A 17,915-nucleotide genomic window follows, 5' to 3' on the forward strand; every position below is an offset into this window, starting at 1 on the left:
TTTCTGTCTTTTCTTATTGAGGTTGATATTTAAGAATCTTTAACCTATTTTGTATCTATTGATCTATCTGGAATTTGGGTTTTATAACCAAAATAAGAGAACCTAACATGAGACCTGTATTCTACATTTAAAATAGAGCTCTTGAGAGAATACAAAAAGATTTTAAAAGAAAGCAAAGCATTATGCATGCTATTTGATACAGGTGCCAATACCTTGTAGAATTAAGTAAATGTTTAAAAAGAGTTGACAGTTTTTGCTATATATAAATGTATTCCAAAAGAAAGAATCAAAATATGTAGCATTTTTAATCTCATAACAAGTTTGCAGTTTTTTATTGAAAAACTGTATCTTAAATTCTCTTCATATCTTGTTGTTTCCATTTACCCTTTTAAATGTGATTCTTCTTTGACAAAGTTTTGCTCATTTTCAGAAAGGAAAAAATAATGAAGTATGCAGTTCCTGTTAAATAACCCACAAAATTTGATCATTTACCCTCAAAAATCATTGGCTGTACCTCCATCTCTGATGTGCAGGGCCTCAACCTCTGCCTGTCTGTCTAGATATATCTCAGGTGATTATTGTCCTTAGTAAGCAAGCACTCATGCGCAGTGTGCACCGATCCACTGTTGTGGTCCACATTTAATCTTTAGCACAAGAAAAGAGCTGGAGAAGCCCACTGCTTTCACTCATCATTCATTCAAAAGATAGCAAGGCTTGAATAATGCCATTTATGACAGCAGAGCCATGCTTTGGCATCAGTGTTCAAGCATGTGTCTTCACCTGTCTGCTCTCTTTCAGCAGTACTGCTGGCTTCAAAGATCTCTCTTCACTGTTACGCTTATTGCTTCTTTATGCTAATGGCACATCACAGCCTGCCACCAAGGTTGAGGTGCCCATATCTTAGAATTTGTCTCTTTGTGTTCTGTGTGATAGTGTGCTAGACTCCTGGTGGTCAGACAAGAAGGCATGCATGAAAGTAAAAGACAACTCTTAATTAACTGAGGTCAGCAGGAGTTAAGTTTCAGGCCACTAGATTTTGAACTTGGTAATTCCTAATCTAGACAAATAACAATTTGAACAAATCTTTTCCTAAGTATATGACAGGTGGAAACATTGAAGGATAATGGGAACTACTTAAAGACAGGGTCAAGAGAGCTATCTTTTCAAAATATTGACTAATCATTCTTCATTAAAGTGTCTTTCACAGAAAATAAATTAGAAAATTATTTACATATCATTACTGAAAGCATCCTAAATGGTTTTCAACCACTGACATGGATAGAGAGGAATAAATTCAATAATCTAAGTAAAACTGTCAGTTCAATGGGGGGAGGGATAAATTAGGAGGTTGGTATTAATATATACACACTACTATATATAAAGTTGGTAATGGACAGGAATTTAATATATAGCACAGGGAACTCTACTCAATATTCTGTAATAACCTACATGGGAAAAGAATCTGCAAAAGAATATATATATATATATATATAATGTATGTATGTATTATATGTATATACATATACACAAGGGTATATGTGTATATACACATACACACACACATGCAAGATCTGGAGCTGACTATGTTCAGATCATCAGTTCCTTATAGCAAAATTCAGACTTAAACTGAAGAAAGTGGGAAAACCACTAGGACATTCAGATACAACTTAAATCAAATCCACTATGATTATACAGTGGAGGTGATGCATAGATTTAAGGGATTAGATCTGGTAAACCATGCATGAAGAACTATGGGCAGAGGTTTGTAACATTGTTCAGGAGTCAGAGACCAAAACCATCCCAAAGAAAAATAAATTCAAAAAGGTATAGCTGTTGTTTTAAGAAGCTTTACTGATACCTGCAGAAAGAAGAAAAGTGCAAAGCAAGGGAGAAAGGGAAATGTATAATCAACTGAATGCAAAGTTCCAGAGAACAGCAAGGAGGGAAAAGAAGGTCTTTCTTCAATGAACAATGCAAAGAAACAGGGGGGGGGGGGGCGGAAACAGAAGGGAAAGATTAGAGATCTTTTCAAGAAAATCAGAGATATCAAAGGAAAATTTCATGCAAAAATGGGCACAATAAAGGACAGAAACAATAAAGATCTAACAGAAGCAGAAGAGATCAAGAAGAGATGAAAGTAATACACAGAAGAACTCCACAAAAAAGGTCTTAATGACCCAGATAACCATGATGGTGTGGTCACTCACTTACAGCCAGACATCCTAGAGTGTGAAGTCAAGTGGGCCTTATGAAGCAGTGCTGCCAATAAAGCTAGGAGAGGTGATAGAATTTCACTGAGTTATTTAAAATCCTAAAAGATGATGCTGTGAAAATGCTACACTCAATATGTCAGCAAATTTGGAAAACCCAGCAGTGGCCACAGGACTGGAAAAGGTCAATCTTCATCCATTTCCCATGAAGGGCAGTAATAAAGAATGTTAGGCTACCAGACAATTTCACTCACTTCCCATGCTAGTAAGGTTATGCTCAAAATCCGTCAAGTTAGACTTCAGCAGTACTTGAATTGAAAGCTTCCAGATGTGCAAATGGGATTTAGAAAAGGCAGAGGAACCAGAGATCAAATTACCAACATCCATTGGATCATAGATAAAGCAAGGGGATTCCAGAAAGACATCTATTTCTGTTTTATTGACTCTTCTAAAGCCTTTGACTGTGTGGACCACTACAAACTGTGGAAAACTCTTAAAGAAATGGGAGTATCAGACCACCTGATACTCTCCTGAGAAACCTGTGTGCAGCTTCTGAAGAAACAATTAGAACCTTACATAGAACAACTGATTGGTTCAAAATCAGGAACAGAGTATGACAGGGCTGTATATCACCACCCTGTTTATTTAACTTATATGCAGAGTGCATCATGAGAAATGCTGGGTTGGATTCTTCACAAGCTGGAATCAAGATTTCCAGGAAAAATAACAACAACATCAAATAAACAGATGATATCATTCTAATGGCAGAAAGCAGAGAGGAACTAAAGAGCCTCTTGATGGGAATGGAAGAGGTGAGTGAAAAAGCTGGCTTAAAAGTCAATATTAAAAAAACTAAGATCACAGCAACTGGTCCCATCACTTCATGACAAATAAAAGGGGAAAAGGTGGCAGCGGTCACTATTTCTCTTCTTGGGTTCTAAAACAACTGTGGATGGTGACTGCAGGGAAACAATGGAGACACAGACAGAGAACAGATTTGTGGGACGCAGTGGGGGAAGGTGAGGGAGGCACAGATTGAAAGGGAAACATTGAAGCACAAACACTACCATATGCAGAATAGACAGTGGGAATTTACTGTATGACACGGAGTGGAAAATCCCATGGACCGAGAATCCTGGTGCAGGCTACAGTCCATGGGGTGGCAAAGAGTCGGACACGACTGAGCGACTTCACTTTCATTTTTCACTTTCACGGGGGGCTGAAACCAGGTGCTCTGTGAAAACCTAAAGTGGTAGGATGGTGTGGGAAGTGGGAGGGAGTTTCAAGGAGGGGGGCAGTATACATATACCTATTGCCAATTCATCTTGATGTAGAGCAGAAACTAACAATATTATAAAGCAATTAAACTCCAATTAAAAATATAATAAGGAAAAACTAAAAACAAAGATATTATATATTTCTTTTATAAGAGCGACTGAGTCAGAATTCAGTTCACTTTATTTTCAAAGTAATTCTAAGGCTAAGCATGTTAGGTTTGAAAACCCAGGGCAAAAGTTGAATACCTGGCTGCTGTGCTTTCTAGCCACATGACTATGACGCATCGTTGAGTCGCACTTTGCATCAGATCCCTGTCTTCAAGACTGAGATAATGACAATGTTGACATGAAGATTTAATCCTTGATAATGGAAATGTACTTAGAATAGTGCCTACCATATTGTGAACGCTCAGGGAAGACTTGCTATATTTTTCATGTGTTTACTGCTGGCTTAGTGATGGTTGAGCAAAGAGATAACATAGGAAGGGCACAGAAAACCGCTACCCATTCAGGCATGACCTAAATCAAATCCCTTATGATTATACAGTACAAGTGACAAATAGATTCCAGGGATCAGATCCGATAGGAAGAGTGTCTGAAGAACTATGGACAGAGGTTTGTGACATTTTACAGGAGGCAGTGATCAAGACCCTCTCCAAGAAAAAGAAATGCAAAAAGCAAAATGGTTGTCTGAGGAGGCCTTACGAAGAGCTGTGAAAAGAAGATGAGCGAAAGGCAAAGGAGAAAAGAAAAAATATACCCATTTGAATATAGAGTTCCAAAGAATAACAAGGAGAGATAAGAAAGCCTTCCTCAGTGATCAATGCAAAGAAATAGAGGAAAACAATAGAATGAGAAAGACTAGTGATCTCTTCAAGAAAATTAGAGATACCAAGGGAACACTTCATGCAAAGGCGGGCTCAATAAAGGACAGAAATGGTATGGATCTAACAGAAGCAGAAGATACTAAGAAGAGGTGGCAAGAATACACAGAATAACTATACAAAAAAGATCTTCACATTCCAGATAATCACGATGGTGTAATCACTCTCCTAGAGCCAGACATCCTGGAATGTGAAGTCAAGTGTGCCTTAGGAAGCATCACCATAAACAAAGCTAGTGGAGGTGATGGAATTCCAGTTGAACTATTTCAAATCCTAAAAGATGATGTTGTGAAAGTGCTGCACTCAATATTCCAGCAAAGTTGGAAAATTCAGCAGTGGCCATTAGACTGGAAAAGGTCAGTTTAATTCCAATCCCAAAGAAAGGCAATGCCAACGAATTCTCAAACTACTGCACAATTGCACACATCTCACAGGCTAGCAAAGTGATGCTCAAAATTCTACAACTCAGGCTTCAACCGTACGTGAACCATGGTTTTTCCAGTGGTCATGTATGGATATGAGAGTTGGAATGTGAAGAAAGCTGAGTGCCAAAGAATTGATGCTTTTGAACTGTGTTGTTGGAGAAGACTCTTGAGAGTCCCTTGGACTGCAAGGAGATCCAACCAGTCCATTCTAGAGGAGATCGGCCCTGGGTGTTCCTTGGAATATGCGAAGAGTTGACTCACAGGAAAAGACTCTGATGCTGGGAGGGATTGGGGTCAGGAGGAAAAGGAGACGATAGAGGATGAAATGGCTGGATGACATCACTGACTCAATGGACATGAGTTTGAGTGAACTCCAGGAGATGGTGATGGACAGGGAGGCCTGGCGTGCTGCAATTCATGGGGTCACAAAAAGTCAGACACGACTCAGCAACTGAACTGAACTGAGCCATGAACTTCCGGATGTTCAAGCTGGTTTTAGAAAAGGCAGAAGAACCAGAGATCAAGTTGCCAACATGAGTTGGATTATAAAAAAAACAAGAGAATTCCAGAAAAACATCTGCTTTATTGACTATGCCAAAGCCTTTGACTATGTGGAACACAACAAACTGTGGAAAATTCTTCAAGAGATGGGAATACAAGACCATCTGACCTACCTCTTGAGAAATCTGTATGCAGTTCATGAAGCAACAGTTAGAAATGCACATGGAACAACATACTGGTTCCAAATAGGGGAAGTAGTATATCAAGGCTGTATATTGTCATCCTGCTTATTTAACCTATATGCAGAGTACATCATGAGAAATGCTGGGCTGGAGGAAGCACAAGCTGGAATCAAGATTGCTGGGAGAAATATCAATAACCTCAGATATGCAGATGACTCCACCCTTATGGCAGAAAGTGAAGAGGAACTAAAAAGCTTCTTGATGAAACTGAAAGAGGACAATGAAAAAGCTGGCTTAAAACTCAACATTCAGAAAACTAAGATCATGGCATCCGGTCCCATCACTTCATGACAAATAGGTAGGGAAACAGTAGAAACAGTAGCTGACTTTATTTTGGGGGGCTCCAAAATCCCTGCAGATGGTAACTGTAGCCATGAAATTAAAAGATGTTTGCTCCTTGGAAGAAAAGTTATGACCAATCTAGACAGCTTATTAAAAAGCAGAGACATTACTTTGCCAACAAAAGTCCATCTTGCCATACGTATGGTTTTTGCAGTAGTGATGTATGAATGTGAGCGTTGGACTATGAAGGAAGCTGAGCGCCAAAGAATTGATGCTTTTGAACTGTGGTGTTGGAGAAGACTCCAGCAAGTCCCTTGGACTGCAAGGAGATCCAACCAGACCATCCTAAAGCAAATCAGTCCTGAATATGCATTGGAAGGACTGATGCTGAAGCTGAAACTCCAATGCTTTGCCTATCTGATGCAAATAACTGACTCATTTGGAAAGACCCTGGTGCTGGGAAAGATTGAAGGTGTGAGGAGAAGGGAACCTTAGAGGATGAGATGGTTGGATGGCATCACTGACTCAATGGACATGAGTTTGCGTAAACTCCAGGAGCTGGTGATGAATGGGGAGGCCTGGCATGCTGCAGTCCATGGGGTTGCAAAGAGTTGGACACGACTGAGTGACTGAACTGAACTGAACCATCTCATCCTCTGTCACCCCTTTACTCTCCTGTCCTCAGTCTTTTCAAGAATCAGGGTTTTTTCCACAAGTCCGCTCTTCACATCAGATGGCCAAAGTATTTTGAAAAATAAATTGAGGATGAATCCTTAGGCTGGTAACACATTAATTTTTCCAATTGGGAAAATCAGTAACGTCTTTAGAAAGGCTCTCTGAGATTGAATTTAATGACAACTTGTGAACTTTAAGGAAGGAGGGGGTTAAAAGAGAAAAGTAGCAGCAAACTTGATGCTGTCTCCAGGTTATAAAAATAAAAGGCAGTATAAATCTTTGAGAAGTTTGGCTGCCTACAACATTGGTTTTTGAATTGATTTTGGAAACCACATATCCTAAGGGTATTTAGGATTAGTAAATTCTCAACATGAGTTTGCTCTTTTGGGAGAAACTAAATTATTTAACTTTAGGGATTTTAGGATGCAAGATTCCAGGGAACTGAAGTCAGTACTTTAACGTCTGAACCCAAGTGAGGAGAAGATGGAGAGGAGCCATCCTGATGGCATACTTGGAAGGATAAGGTATAGGTGTGCTGGAGTCTGTATAGTCCCTGTCATGTAGAACACCCTGACAAATATTAGTTTCTTTCTTCTATGGGTGTATAAGGAAAGACTGAAATAATTATCAAATAACAATTTCTGGATAAGATACGATATTGAAAGGAAATTAACATTGGCATCTCCCTTATTTGATCTGAAGATGTAGTTCAGCTAGGTATGAATTCAAGGTTATTTTGCTAAAAGAATACTCTTTTCTTTTTTTCTTTTTCATTGTTATCTAACTCACATTTAAACAAATAGTGATATGACCCAGCAGCCTTTGTGGAAAAATAAGAATAAAACGTTGAACTTTCAGAACAAACCCCAAATGGTTCATTGACTCCATTTCACCATGGAAAAAATCACTTAACCTCCCAGTGTCAGTTTACCCATCTGTGAAATGAGAAGGATAATATTTTCTTATGGGATGTTTTGAAAATTATTTTGCAAATGCAGTGGATGAAATTGTTGCAAGCATCACTGCTCTTTTTCCACGTCTTTGAAGACGCAGGAAGTATTATTTATGTACCAGTTGATAGTCAAATCGTCATCTGGGATGAACTATGTATATTTATTAACAGTTGTGCACTTTTTATTACTTAAAGGATCTCCTCCTCCCCTAGACTGCTCAGTTTATGCATTATGTCAATAGCTGGGCACCTGAGCAAAGCATCTTAAAAACAATTTGAACTTCATATTTATGAGCTGCTAATCTGATATCTTTGGTAATTACCCCTTCCTTCTGTTTTAGCTCATGTTTTCTCCGATGCAGTTTTTCACTTCACCTCACTTCACAAGACTGATAGTTTTTCATGTTTCCCTGCTAGAGGTCACCTCTGAGCTGAAGGCAAAACACATCCCATTCTGGCTCCTGTTGACTTTCAAGTCAACTATCAAAGAATTTATTCCAGACATTGCCTAACCTCAATTTAAAAACTCTACCCTAAAGATTACAAGGAGATATCCTGGGGAGTTGCCATAGTGACTCAAAGAGGTTGGCATTGAGGAGACAAAGCTACCGATAGCAGATTTTTATACTTGATAGGCTTAATTATATAATGTGGTCACGAACTTCTGTGCTTGTGTCATTTAGGTCTGGAAAGAAATTTTCCCCTTCAGGCTCTTCTCTTCTCTTACAGTGCCAATCAACAGGCTTCTTGGTAATAAGAATCTTTATGCCAGTAGCTCCAGTATAACTTCAAATGGTGCTTGTAGTAATAACAGAATCATTATAAAATTAAAGAAGAAAAGGAAAATATATTTCCTGGGTGCTATTATCATAATATTCTTGCATATGTAAATTGTCCTTGACTTAATGAACTGCCCTGCTCACATAATAGTATTTTAACCTGGCTTTAGAAAGTCATTTTTCACCCATGTTGTTAATTGTTTCCAGACTTGGCAGAGTTCATCTCCAGATCATCTTGCTGAAGTGAAATTTATATATTATGTTTCTATGTGCATGAATTTTAACTATTAGAAGTACTTTTACTAAGAAATGTTATTACATGAATTAATAATAAATAATAAATTAGTATGACACTTAAGAAGATAGAAAGCTTGAATACATTATAATAATACCCAAATTGCCAATGATCTTTATAGATATTTTTTCCTTGATTGAAAAAGGGATATATATTCATTGGAAAAAAAACATCAGAAAACAACGGAAAGAAACAAAAAAGAATATTATCTCTACCTCTTGGGCTAGAGTAATCACTTTAATATTTTGATGGATATTTTATAAGATGAACACTTGTTTTCCCCAACATGTTTTATATTTATAAAAACAACTAAGTCTGCAAGAAACCCTGGTGTAAGAGGATTCTTCTTTTTTTAATTTTTTCTATCAGAGGTTGAATCTAACATTCTAATATCCATATTTTATACACTTTATTCAGAACTATAAAAGCTACAAGGGAAGTATTTAATGTATTTCTTCTGCTACTAAAAAGAGTTATATTCATCCAGAATTATTATTTTCAAAAATAGCCAGGTCTAGCACCATATCGGAGAAGGCAATGACACCACACTCTGGTATTCTTGCTTGGAAAATCCCATGGATGGAGGAGCCTGGTGGGCTGCAGTCCATGGGATCGCGAAGTCGGACATGACTGAGCAACTTCACTTTCACTTTTCACTCTCATGTATTGGAGAAGGAAATGGCAACCCACTCCGGTGTTCTTGTCTGGAGAAACCCAGGGACAGAAGAGCCTGGTAGGCTGCCATCTCTGGGGTCGCACAGAGTCGGACACGACTGAAGAGACTTACCAGCAGCAGCAGCACCATATAATTAATGCAAGGCCAAGGGAAATTAATGATAATCACGTTACTATTTAAATATACATCTTTATGTGTGCCTAGGAGGAGAAGAAGGTTTTCTGGAGCATGTGAGGGAATGTAAAGAAGTCCTACTAGTATACCACACTGTTGTCCTCTAATTAAAGGTTTTCAATTATCTTGCCTTTTTTCTAATGTATAGTTTTGCTGTTGTTTGGTTGGTTTAAATTTTATTTGGGGTGAGAAGTTAAGCCCATGTACCTCTTGGAAAGTTAATCATTTTATAAGTTTCATTTAATCAACTTTTTCTTTAATCCCTTTTTAGGCAGCCAAGGGCAGTTTCCACTTACACAGAATGTAACGGTTGTTGAAGGCGGAACTGCAATTTTGACCTGCAGGGTTGATCAAAATGATAACACCTCCCTCCAGTGGTCAAATCCAGCTCAACAGACTCTGTACTTTGATGACAAGAAAGGTGAATACATTTTCTTTTAAATGTTTTAATCATATTCTAAAATATCCTAATTATAATGAATTTATTTTTCTGAGATGATTCAAATTATTCCTTTTGATTACCAAACTGCTGATGCTTGTATTTAAACATGTTAAATATTAAATACTTTAGTTTGCAAGTCATAAACACTAAAGATAACCTATGTCAACTTTTTAATAAAATAAACAGTTCTAATTCTGTTTCAAAAATAGTTTTATATCTTCTCCTAACACTTATTATCTCTCCAGATACCACATGCTTTTGTTCTCTTTTAGATGCGTTTTATATAGATTGAATATTTTTTCCTCACTCTTGGCAATAGGATGTGTTATTTTTATTAACTTTAATTAAAATATTTAGAAAATACCATGTAACTTTGGAAAGTTTTTTTTTATTTTATTCTCATGAATTGAGTTTAAAAGTAAGAATTATAAAGATGATATTTTTCAATAATAAGTTTAAGTTTCTCCTTGTTTCTAAAATAAACTGAAATTAAGAAGCTGTATTTACACACTGAGTTGGACTTAACTGGGGTTTCTAACTGGGTGATAGATTTTGATTAAGTGTTTTTAGAGAACTAAATCACATTATATTTTATAATTCTAGCAAACAACTAAAAGCATATACTGAATGTTTAAGCAATTGTCTACTGGTATAAGAGTTGGGAGAAAATTAGTTCAGGAACTGTAATAAAAATATGGATCTATTGCTTTAGATAAATTATATAGGATATAAATATAAATATTTATATCCAAATATTCAACATCATCTTAATATCTTTATTCCTTATGTATGTATGTAGATAATAGTGAAATAATTTGAAATAGGATCCAATAATTGAAGTGTAGTCAAACTAGTTCAATAAATGTGCCCATTTCACCTAAAATATAAATTCACTATATTTTGTGCATTTCTATACTTTCCCTCTTTGATGTACTTTAAATTTAAAATCAAATACTCTATTTTTACCTTTAGTATATGAAAGATTGGTTAAAAATCTAATTAATTCAATGAATATATTTTGAGAGTTTCTTTGTACAAGGCATAAGAGTTAGAGAACAGACAGATAAAATCGCTGCCCATAGAGGATATGCAGTCCAGTGTGGAAACCAGACAATTAAACAAGCATATGAACAAAATATATTTTAGAGTACATTGACAGGAAACAAGTGTTCTCTTTCTCTCTCTCTCTAGATAGCTGGTTAGCTAAAATAGATAATACATAAACATCTACAGAGAGAGAGGGAGAGAATGAGATTAATACTTAGAAATTGGCACAAGTGATTGTTGAAGCTGGCAAGTCTGAAATCTGCCTGGTAGGACAGTAGACTGGAGACTCAGGGAAGAGTTACATTGCAGCTCAAGTCTGAAGGCAGTCTGGAGGGAAATCTCTTCTTCAGGGAACCTCAGTTGTTTTTTTGTTGGTTTGTTTTTATTTTACTCTGAAGGCCTTATACTGATTGAATGAGGCCCACCTGCATTTTGCAGGGTGATGTGCTTTACTCAAAGTCTACTGATTGCAATGTAATCTCATCTAAAAATACTTTCACAGCAATAACCGGACTGGTATTTGGCCAAACATCCAGATATTGTGGCCTAATGAGTTGACACATAAACTTAACTATGAGAAAGGGTTAGGAATACTAGCATTTCTGTAGAACTTTAATATTTATAAAGGGTTTCTATTTTGCTGTCTGAAAGATAGAACAGTTATCACTAAAGACCATTTTCATAGAAGCATGTGGAAGGGAGGGGTTAAAGTTCTCACAGCTATGTAAGATTTAAAGACAGTATCATGACAAATATTGTGACTTAAATATTGACTAGACTTAAAGCCAATACTGTGATTCCATATTTATGTTTTGATTTGAGTGTTTGATGTGTAATCATTCATGTTTAACAGAGACTTCCAGTCATAGAGTTTTGTTGTTTTTTGTTTGTTTTTTTTTTAGTATTTAGGGATATCTTTAAATGTCTGGAAATGGATTTTTAAACATCCATTTGCTAAACAGTTAATATAGCAATAATAATATAAATTGAATCCTTATTACTATTATTGATTACTTAATTATTCTGATTAAGATGTTTTTATTCCATTGTGAAAAATTTTAATACTGCTTTATGAGACTGTAAAGTGACTTGTTTTTCCACAACTTGAGAAATAGCTAAGGAATATCTAAATTTGATATTTTTAAGCCTTTTGAAAAATATGTCATTCAAGAATTAACAGTTAATTTTATGGATTAATTAGCTGTTTTAAAAAGTCACAAGTATAATCCACATAATTTAGTTTATATTTCAGCTATATTCAATGGAAATAAAAGCTATATAAATAGAAAACAAAACTTAAATATTTCTTTTGATTTCATTTTTTTCTAGCAAAAATATATTTAAGTTTTATCATGCTAATATTATGTAAGCCTTATGGTTTGATCATAAATTCCTAAAGGCACATCTATATGTATATGTACATGAACATCTATATTTTCATGTATATGAAAAGAAAATTCTAGTGTTTAGTTCAGTCCTTCATGGTGGTGTTTAAAGGAGTTTTAAATCAAATGATCTATGTTGCTTTCCAGAAGGAAGTTCTGTTAGTTAAAAATTCAAATACATAAGCAAACAGACATATACAAATATTTAACAACTTCTTTGTGCTCATGGCAGTAATTGATTACAAGTATTTGTAAATAAATATTTCAGACATATGTGCCCAAATATAAAAAGAAGACTCCAGTTTTAATGAAACCTCTCATTTGCCCAATGATATAACACAAAAGAAAATGTTTGGGGAGACAAGAGACTGTTACGGATGCTCATGGAACAATTAAACATATAGTATACTATTTAATTTATCAACTTGATTATATGTAAATATTTTAACTGGATTTTCCTGGTGGCTCAATGGTAAAGAATCCACCTTTCAGTGCAGAAGATGCAGATTGGTGCCTGGGTTGGAAAAATTCTCTGGAGAAGGAAACAGCAACCCACTCCAGAATTCTTGCCTGGGAAATCTCATGGACAGAAGGGCCTGGTGGATTACAGTCCATGGAGTCACAAAAGAATCAGACACAACTTAATGACTAAACATAAACAATAACATTTAAATTAGTATAAAAATATATTAATTTAGCAATATTGCTTTTTTACACCCCTGCATTTTATGAAATAATCTTGCTTAGCAGTACTTTTGAAAAAGTATAACATACTGTCAATGAGAAATAAGTTTCAATCAACTTTATTTTTTTAACACTAAGTAAGTAAAGACGCTCAGCTGTGTCCCACTCTTTGCGACCCCATGGACTGTAGCCTACCAGGCTCCTCCCTCCATGGGATTCTCCAGGCAAGAGTACTGGAGTGACACTAGGACAGTTATATTTGTTGTGCATTCATCCTGCAGGATTATAGTAATGATTTCCACTATGTAACAATGTGTTGTACTGCTTTTTAAGATCTTTGAGAATCATGTGTACAGTGACATTACAATTGTGAGGTCAAATCCTCAGGCACAAAACCAAAATCTATATGAAATGTCATTGCCTCCTCTTTTAGTGAGTCTATAAAATATTCTCTATAGATTGTCTAAAATAAGCATTGATTCAGAGTATTTCAAGTTAATGCAACTTTTCGGTGGAAAATAGAAGCAACTTGTAATACAGATTTGCAAAGACTTTGTTTCCAGGAAGCTCCTTTTTTTTTTTTTTTTTCTGAAGGATAGTCCTGGTGATAAAAACCCATCATGGTATATCTGGGATATTTAGCAATATTCCTACATCTTTACGCTGCTACAAACTACACCTGATCATATGAATTGTTGAAGTATTCTTTTTTTTAATATTTGCTTAACAGAGTTATGCTGAAAAAAGCCTTTGTGTGTGCATTTATGTGTGTGTATATGTGTGTAGTATAATAGGTTTCTATTTCTGTTATTAGACTTTTTTCTATTTCTGTTGTGGGTCTACCATCAGTTGCAACAGAATAGCGGAAAGTATTGAATAAAGCAACCTTTCATGAATGACAAACTAACATGCCTATTCCTTCACAAGTCCTTGATTTGGTTCCTTGTGATATTGTAGTGGAAGGGATCCTCCATAGTGATGTCCCTCAAATGCAAGGGCTTGAAAATAAAAGTGTTTTTTGAAGATTTCATATCACAATTTCCACATACTGTCTTTTTGTCTGCAGACAAATGTGCTAAATTTTGCCAGTCTAAGTGTAGAAGTTAAGCATGGGTTAGCGTGACTAGCGTAACCCATATGTCTTATGCAAGTGACAACTGCTCAGGAGAACAATAGAGAAAATGAAAGGGCTGTCTGTGTCACTGATTGCACCAGCTTCTACAGGTGGCTGCCACTGTTAATGGCTTTATCCATAGTTCTGTTCTTATTTCTGTCTCATATTTTGTTGCCAGTTGTTCTCAGGAGCTTTCCAAACAGAGTCTTTCAGGCATATGCAGTATCACAGAGTTTTAATTGTGTCTCAAATGATTGTAAAAGACAGCTGAGGTTGAGAAGCATTGGGTTTAGCAAGTCAGTTCTCGCCAGAGTTCTGTATCCCTGAGCTTTAATTTCTGTACTGACATGGAGTAATGAGAAGGACGGGGAAAGGGACAGAGGGAGGGAAAGAGGAAGGGAGCAAGTGGGCAAGTTAGTCAGAACAACAACACATGTGCTTCTCATTGATATCACTGTTGCCACTATAAGACCCAAAAGGCATTCTGAGTAGCCTTTCCTGCTACACAGGTCTCTGACTATTCTGGCTGTGGGGTTTGAACAAGGATCTCAAGACAGTGACCCGTTGGTTCAATTAAAACTAGAAAACCCTTCGTTGTTTACTTGGAATTATTAGCTAAAGAAAAGTATGCTGTGAGTGGACAATTGATGATCTGCTAAAGGAGAATTAAGCTGAACTCCTTTTCTTAGTTTTTCTCAAGGTGGTTGAATGTGAATATTCAGGACTTTCTTCACAAGGGAGATAAATGTCCAGCGTAATTGGCTAAGTGAAGCTAATATTACAATATATATTATTCAGGTAAAATAAAGAGGGCAGTGATCTCAGGCTTTTGCTACTTTGAGAACATTCATTATGTGATATGTAAATATTCCATTTATAACTGGAGAAATCGAGTCAAACATTCAGGAAAATTTGTCCACAGACGTTCTGCTAATGACTGGTAATGAAGGAATTTGAATCCAGGTGTAGTAACTAGAATGCCCCTGAAAACAAAGGTATCCCAGCACCAGGTCATTTTAAGTATAACCCAAGTGCCTTCTGCCATTGATCTTAGCAGCTGCCTTTTAGTTAAGAACAGCTGCTGCTAAGTCGCTTCAGTCGTGTCCGACTCTGTGCGACCCCATAGACAGCAGCCCACGAGGTTCCCCTGTCCCTGGGATTCTCCAGGCAAGAACACTGAAGTGGGTTGCCATTTCCTTCTCCAATGCATGAAAGTGAAAAGTGAAAGTGAAGTCGCTCAGTCATGTCCCACGCTTAGCGACCCCATGCACTGCAGCTTATCAGGCTCCTCCATCCGTGGGATTTTTCCAGGCAAGAGTACTGGAGTGGGGTGCCATTGCCTTCTCCAGTTAAGAACAGCAGTTACTCCCAACTGTTGAAGATGTACATACAGTAAGACCGAGAGATGCAGTATAGTCAGCATTGCCCAATAGGACTTTCCACAGTGATGGCAGTGTTCTAAATCTGTATTGAACAATTCTGTAGCCAGTGTCATGTGTGGGTACTTGTCAATTTTAAAATAATTAAAACTTTGGGTTTTTTTAGTCATACTAGCTGTATTTCAAGTACTGAAAAACCATGTGTATTTACTATTTTGGGAAGCACAGCTCTAGACAGTGATTCACTCTTTAGATGCCAAAATAGACCTTGCCCAAGTCCAGCCTTGGCTGCAGAATATGCATTTTTCAACTGAGAAAACCACAAGTCATCATAAAAACGAATCAAATATTAAGTAAATGAAATTTTCCTGTTTAAATTGCACAGATTTAATGGGGACATTAAAAGAAAAGAGATGGGAATACAGACCACCTGAACCTGCCTCTTGAGAAACCTGTATGCAGGTCAGGAAGCAACAGTTAGAACTGGACATGGAACAATATACTGGTTCCAAATAGGGGAAGTAGTACATCAAGGCTGTATATTGTCACCCTGCTTATTTAACCTATATGCAGAGTGTATCATGAGAAATGCTGGGCTGGATGAAGCACAGGCTGGAATCAAAATTGCTGGGAGAAATATCAACAACCTCAGATATGCAGATGACACCGTCCTTATGGCAGAAAGTGAAGAGGAACTAAAGAGCCTTTTGATGAAAGTGAAAGAGAGTGAAAAAGTTGACTTAAAACTCAACATTCAGAAAATGAAGATCATGGCATCTGGTCCCATCACTTCATGGGAAATAGATGGGGAAACAGTGGAAACCATGACAGACTTTATTTTGGGGGGCTCCAAAATCCTTGCAGATGGTGATTGCAGCCATGAAATTAAGACATTCACTCCTTGGTAGGGAAGTTATGACCAACCTAGACAGCATATTAAAAAGTGGAGACCTTACTTTGTCAACAAAGGTCCGTCTAGTCAAGGCTATGGATTTACCAGGGGTCATGTATGGATGTGAGAGTTGGACTATAAACAGGGCTAAGCCCTGAAGAATTGATGCTTTTGAGCTGTGGTATTGGAGAAGACTCTTGAGAGTCCCTTGGACTGCAAGGCGATCCAACCAGTCTGTCCTAAGGGAAATCTGTCCTAGGTTCTTTGGAAGGACTGATGTTAAAGTTGAAACTCCAGTATTTTGGTCACCTGATGCGAAGAGCTGACTCATTTGAAAAGACCCTGATGCTGGGAAAGATTGAAGGCAGGAGGAGAGGGGACGACAGAGGATGAGATGGTTGGATGGCATCACCGACTCAATGGACATGAGTTTGTGTAAACTCTGGGAGTTGGTGATAGACAGGGAGGCCTGGCATGCTGCGGTTCATGAGGTCGCAAACAGTCAGACATGACTGAGTGACTGAACTGAACTGAATGGGGACATTGTAGCGCAGGAGACATGGAGTCGGATTTGACTTCTAGTTCTGCTTCTGACACCAACCAGCCGAGAAATCAGAGAGGTTTATCAGCACCACCACCAAATTAGATGTATTGGTCTTTGGATCAGAGCTGCATCTTTAATATTTTTTCCATCTACTTTGTTTGCACTTGAAACCCAGAAATCATTAACCTATGAAGTAGATATTTAATTGCAATTACATTTCATGTCTGCATAGTTTTTTTATATGAAGTTTTTTTTTTCTATAACACTTCAGAGCCTGCACATTTAAATAAAAATAAAAATCAAGAGGAAAATTTATAGGTTCTTATGGATAAGAGGGACTTAGATCAAATGTTGTCACATATTCAGGCCCTCGTCTGTTTCTTTTTACACGAAATTTACTGTTCTGTTATAAACAGTATGTAAGCATTTAGAATAGAGTGGGTATAGGGAGATAGAGGGTCCTTCCCTGGTAGCTTAGCTGGTCAAGAATTTGCCTGCAATGCAGAAGACCCCAGTTTGATTCCTGGGTTGGGAAGATACCCTGGGAAAGGGATAGGCTACCCACTCCAGTATTCTTGGGCTTCCCTGGTGGCTCAGATGGTAGAGAATCCACCTGCAATGGGGGAGAACTGGGTTCAGTCCTTGCGCTTGGAAGATCCCTTGGAGGAGGGCATGGCAACCCACTCTGTATTCTTGCCTAGAGAATCCCCATGGACCAAGGTACCTGGTAGGCTACATGCAAAGAGTTAGAGGCAACTGAGCAACTAAGCATAGCACAGGGAGATAAAGAGAGTAGGGAGCTGAGTTCACTGAAACCTTACATTAATACTCTGTGATATTTGACAATAGAAATTAAAAAAAAATCAATTAGATCATTGTGTCTGTTTCTCTGCAGGTGTGGAAAAAAAACAATTGAAGTAGTACAATCTGATCACTTAATGTTCAGGAAAGAACACTTCAATTCCATTTTATTATTGACAGGAAATGCTTTGTACAAACATCTCCAGGAGTGCATAGTATAGTATATGCATTTAACAGACATATCTCTGTGTGCTT

At 37.2% G+C, this 17,915-nt stretch overlaps 1 protein-coding gene across 3 annotated transcripts in view; it reads left to right on the forward strand.

Moving 5' to 3' along the window:
* CADM2 (cell adhesion molecule 2) overlaps positions 1–17,915 on the forward strand; it is a 1,299,579-nt gene that overhangs the window by 994,891 nt on the left and 286,773 nt on the right. For all 3 annotated transcript variants that reach the window (XM_069578719.1, XM_069578709.1, XM_069578730.1), the window contains exon 2: positions 9,644–9,793. In XM_069578719.1, the coding sequence (XP_069434820.1) occupies positions 9,644–9,793 (150 nt within the window). The remainder of the gene's footprint in view (positions 1–9,643; positions 9,794–17,915) is intronic.

Source organism: Ovis canadensis, chromosome 1 (genome assembly GCF_042477335.2).
Source record: "Ovis canadensis isolate MfBH-ARS-UI-01 breed Bighorn chromosome 1, ARS-UI_OviCan_v2, whole genome shotgun sequence".
Taxonomy (NCBI): Eukaryota; Metazoa; Chordata; class Mammalia; order Artiodactyla; family Bovidae; genus Ovis; species Ovis canadensis.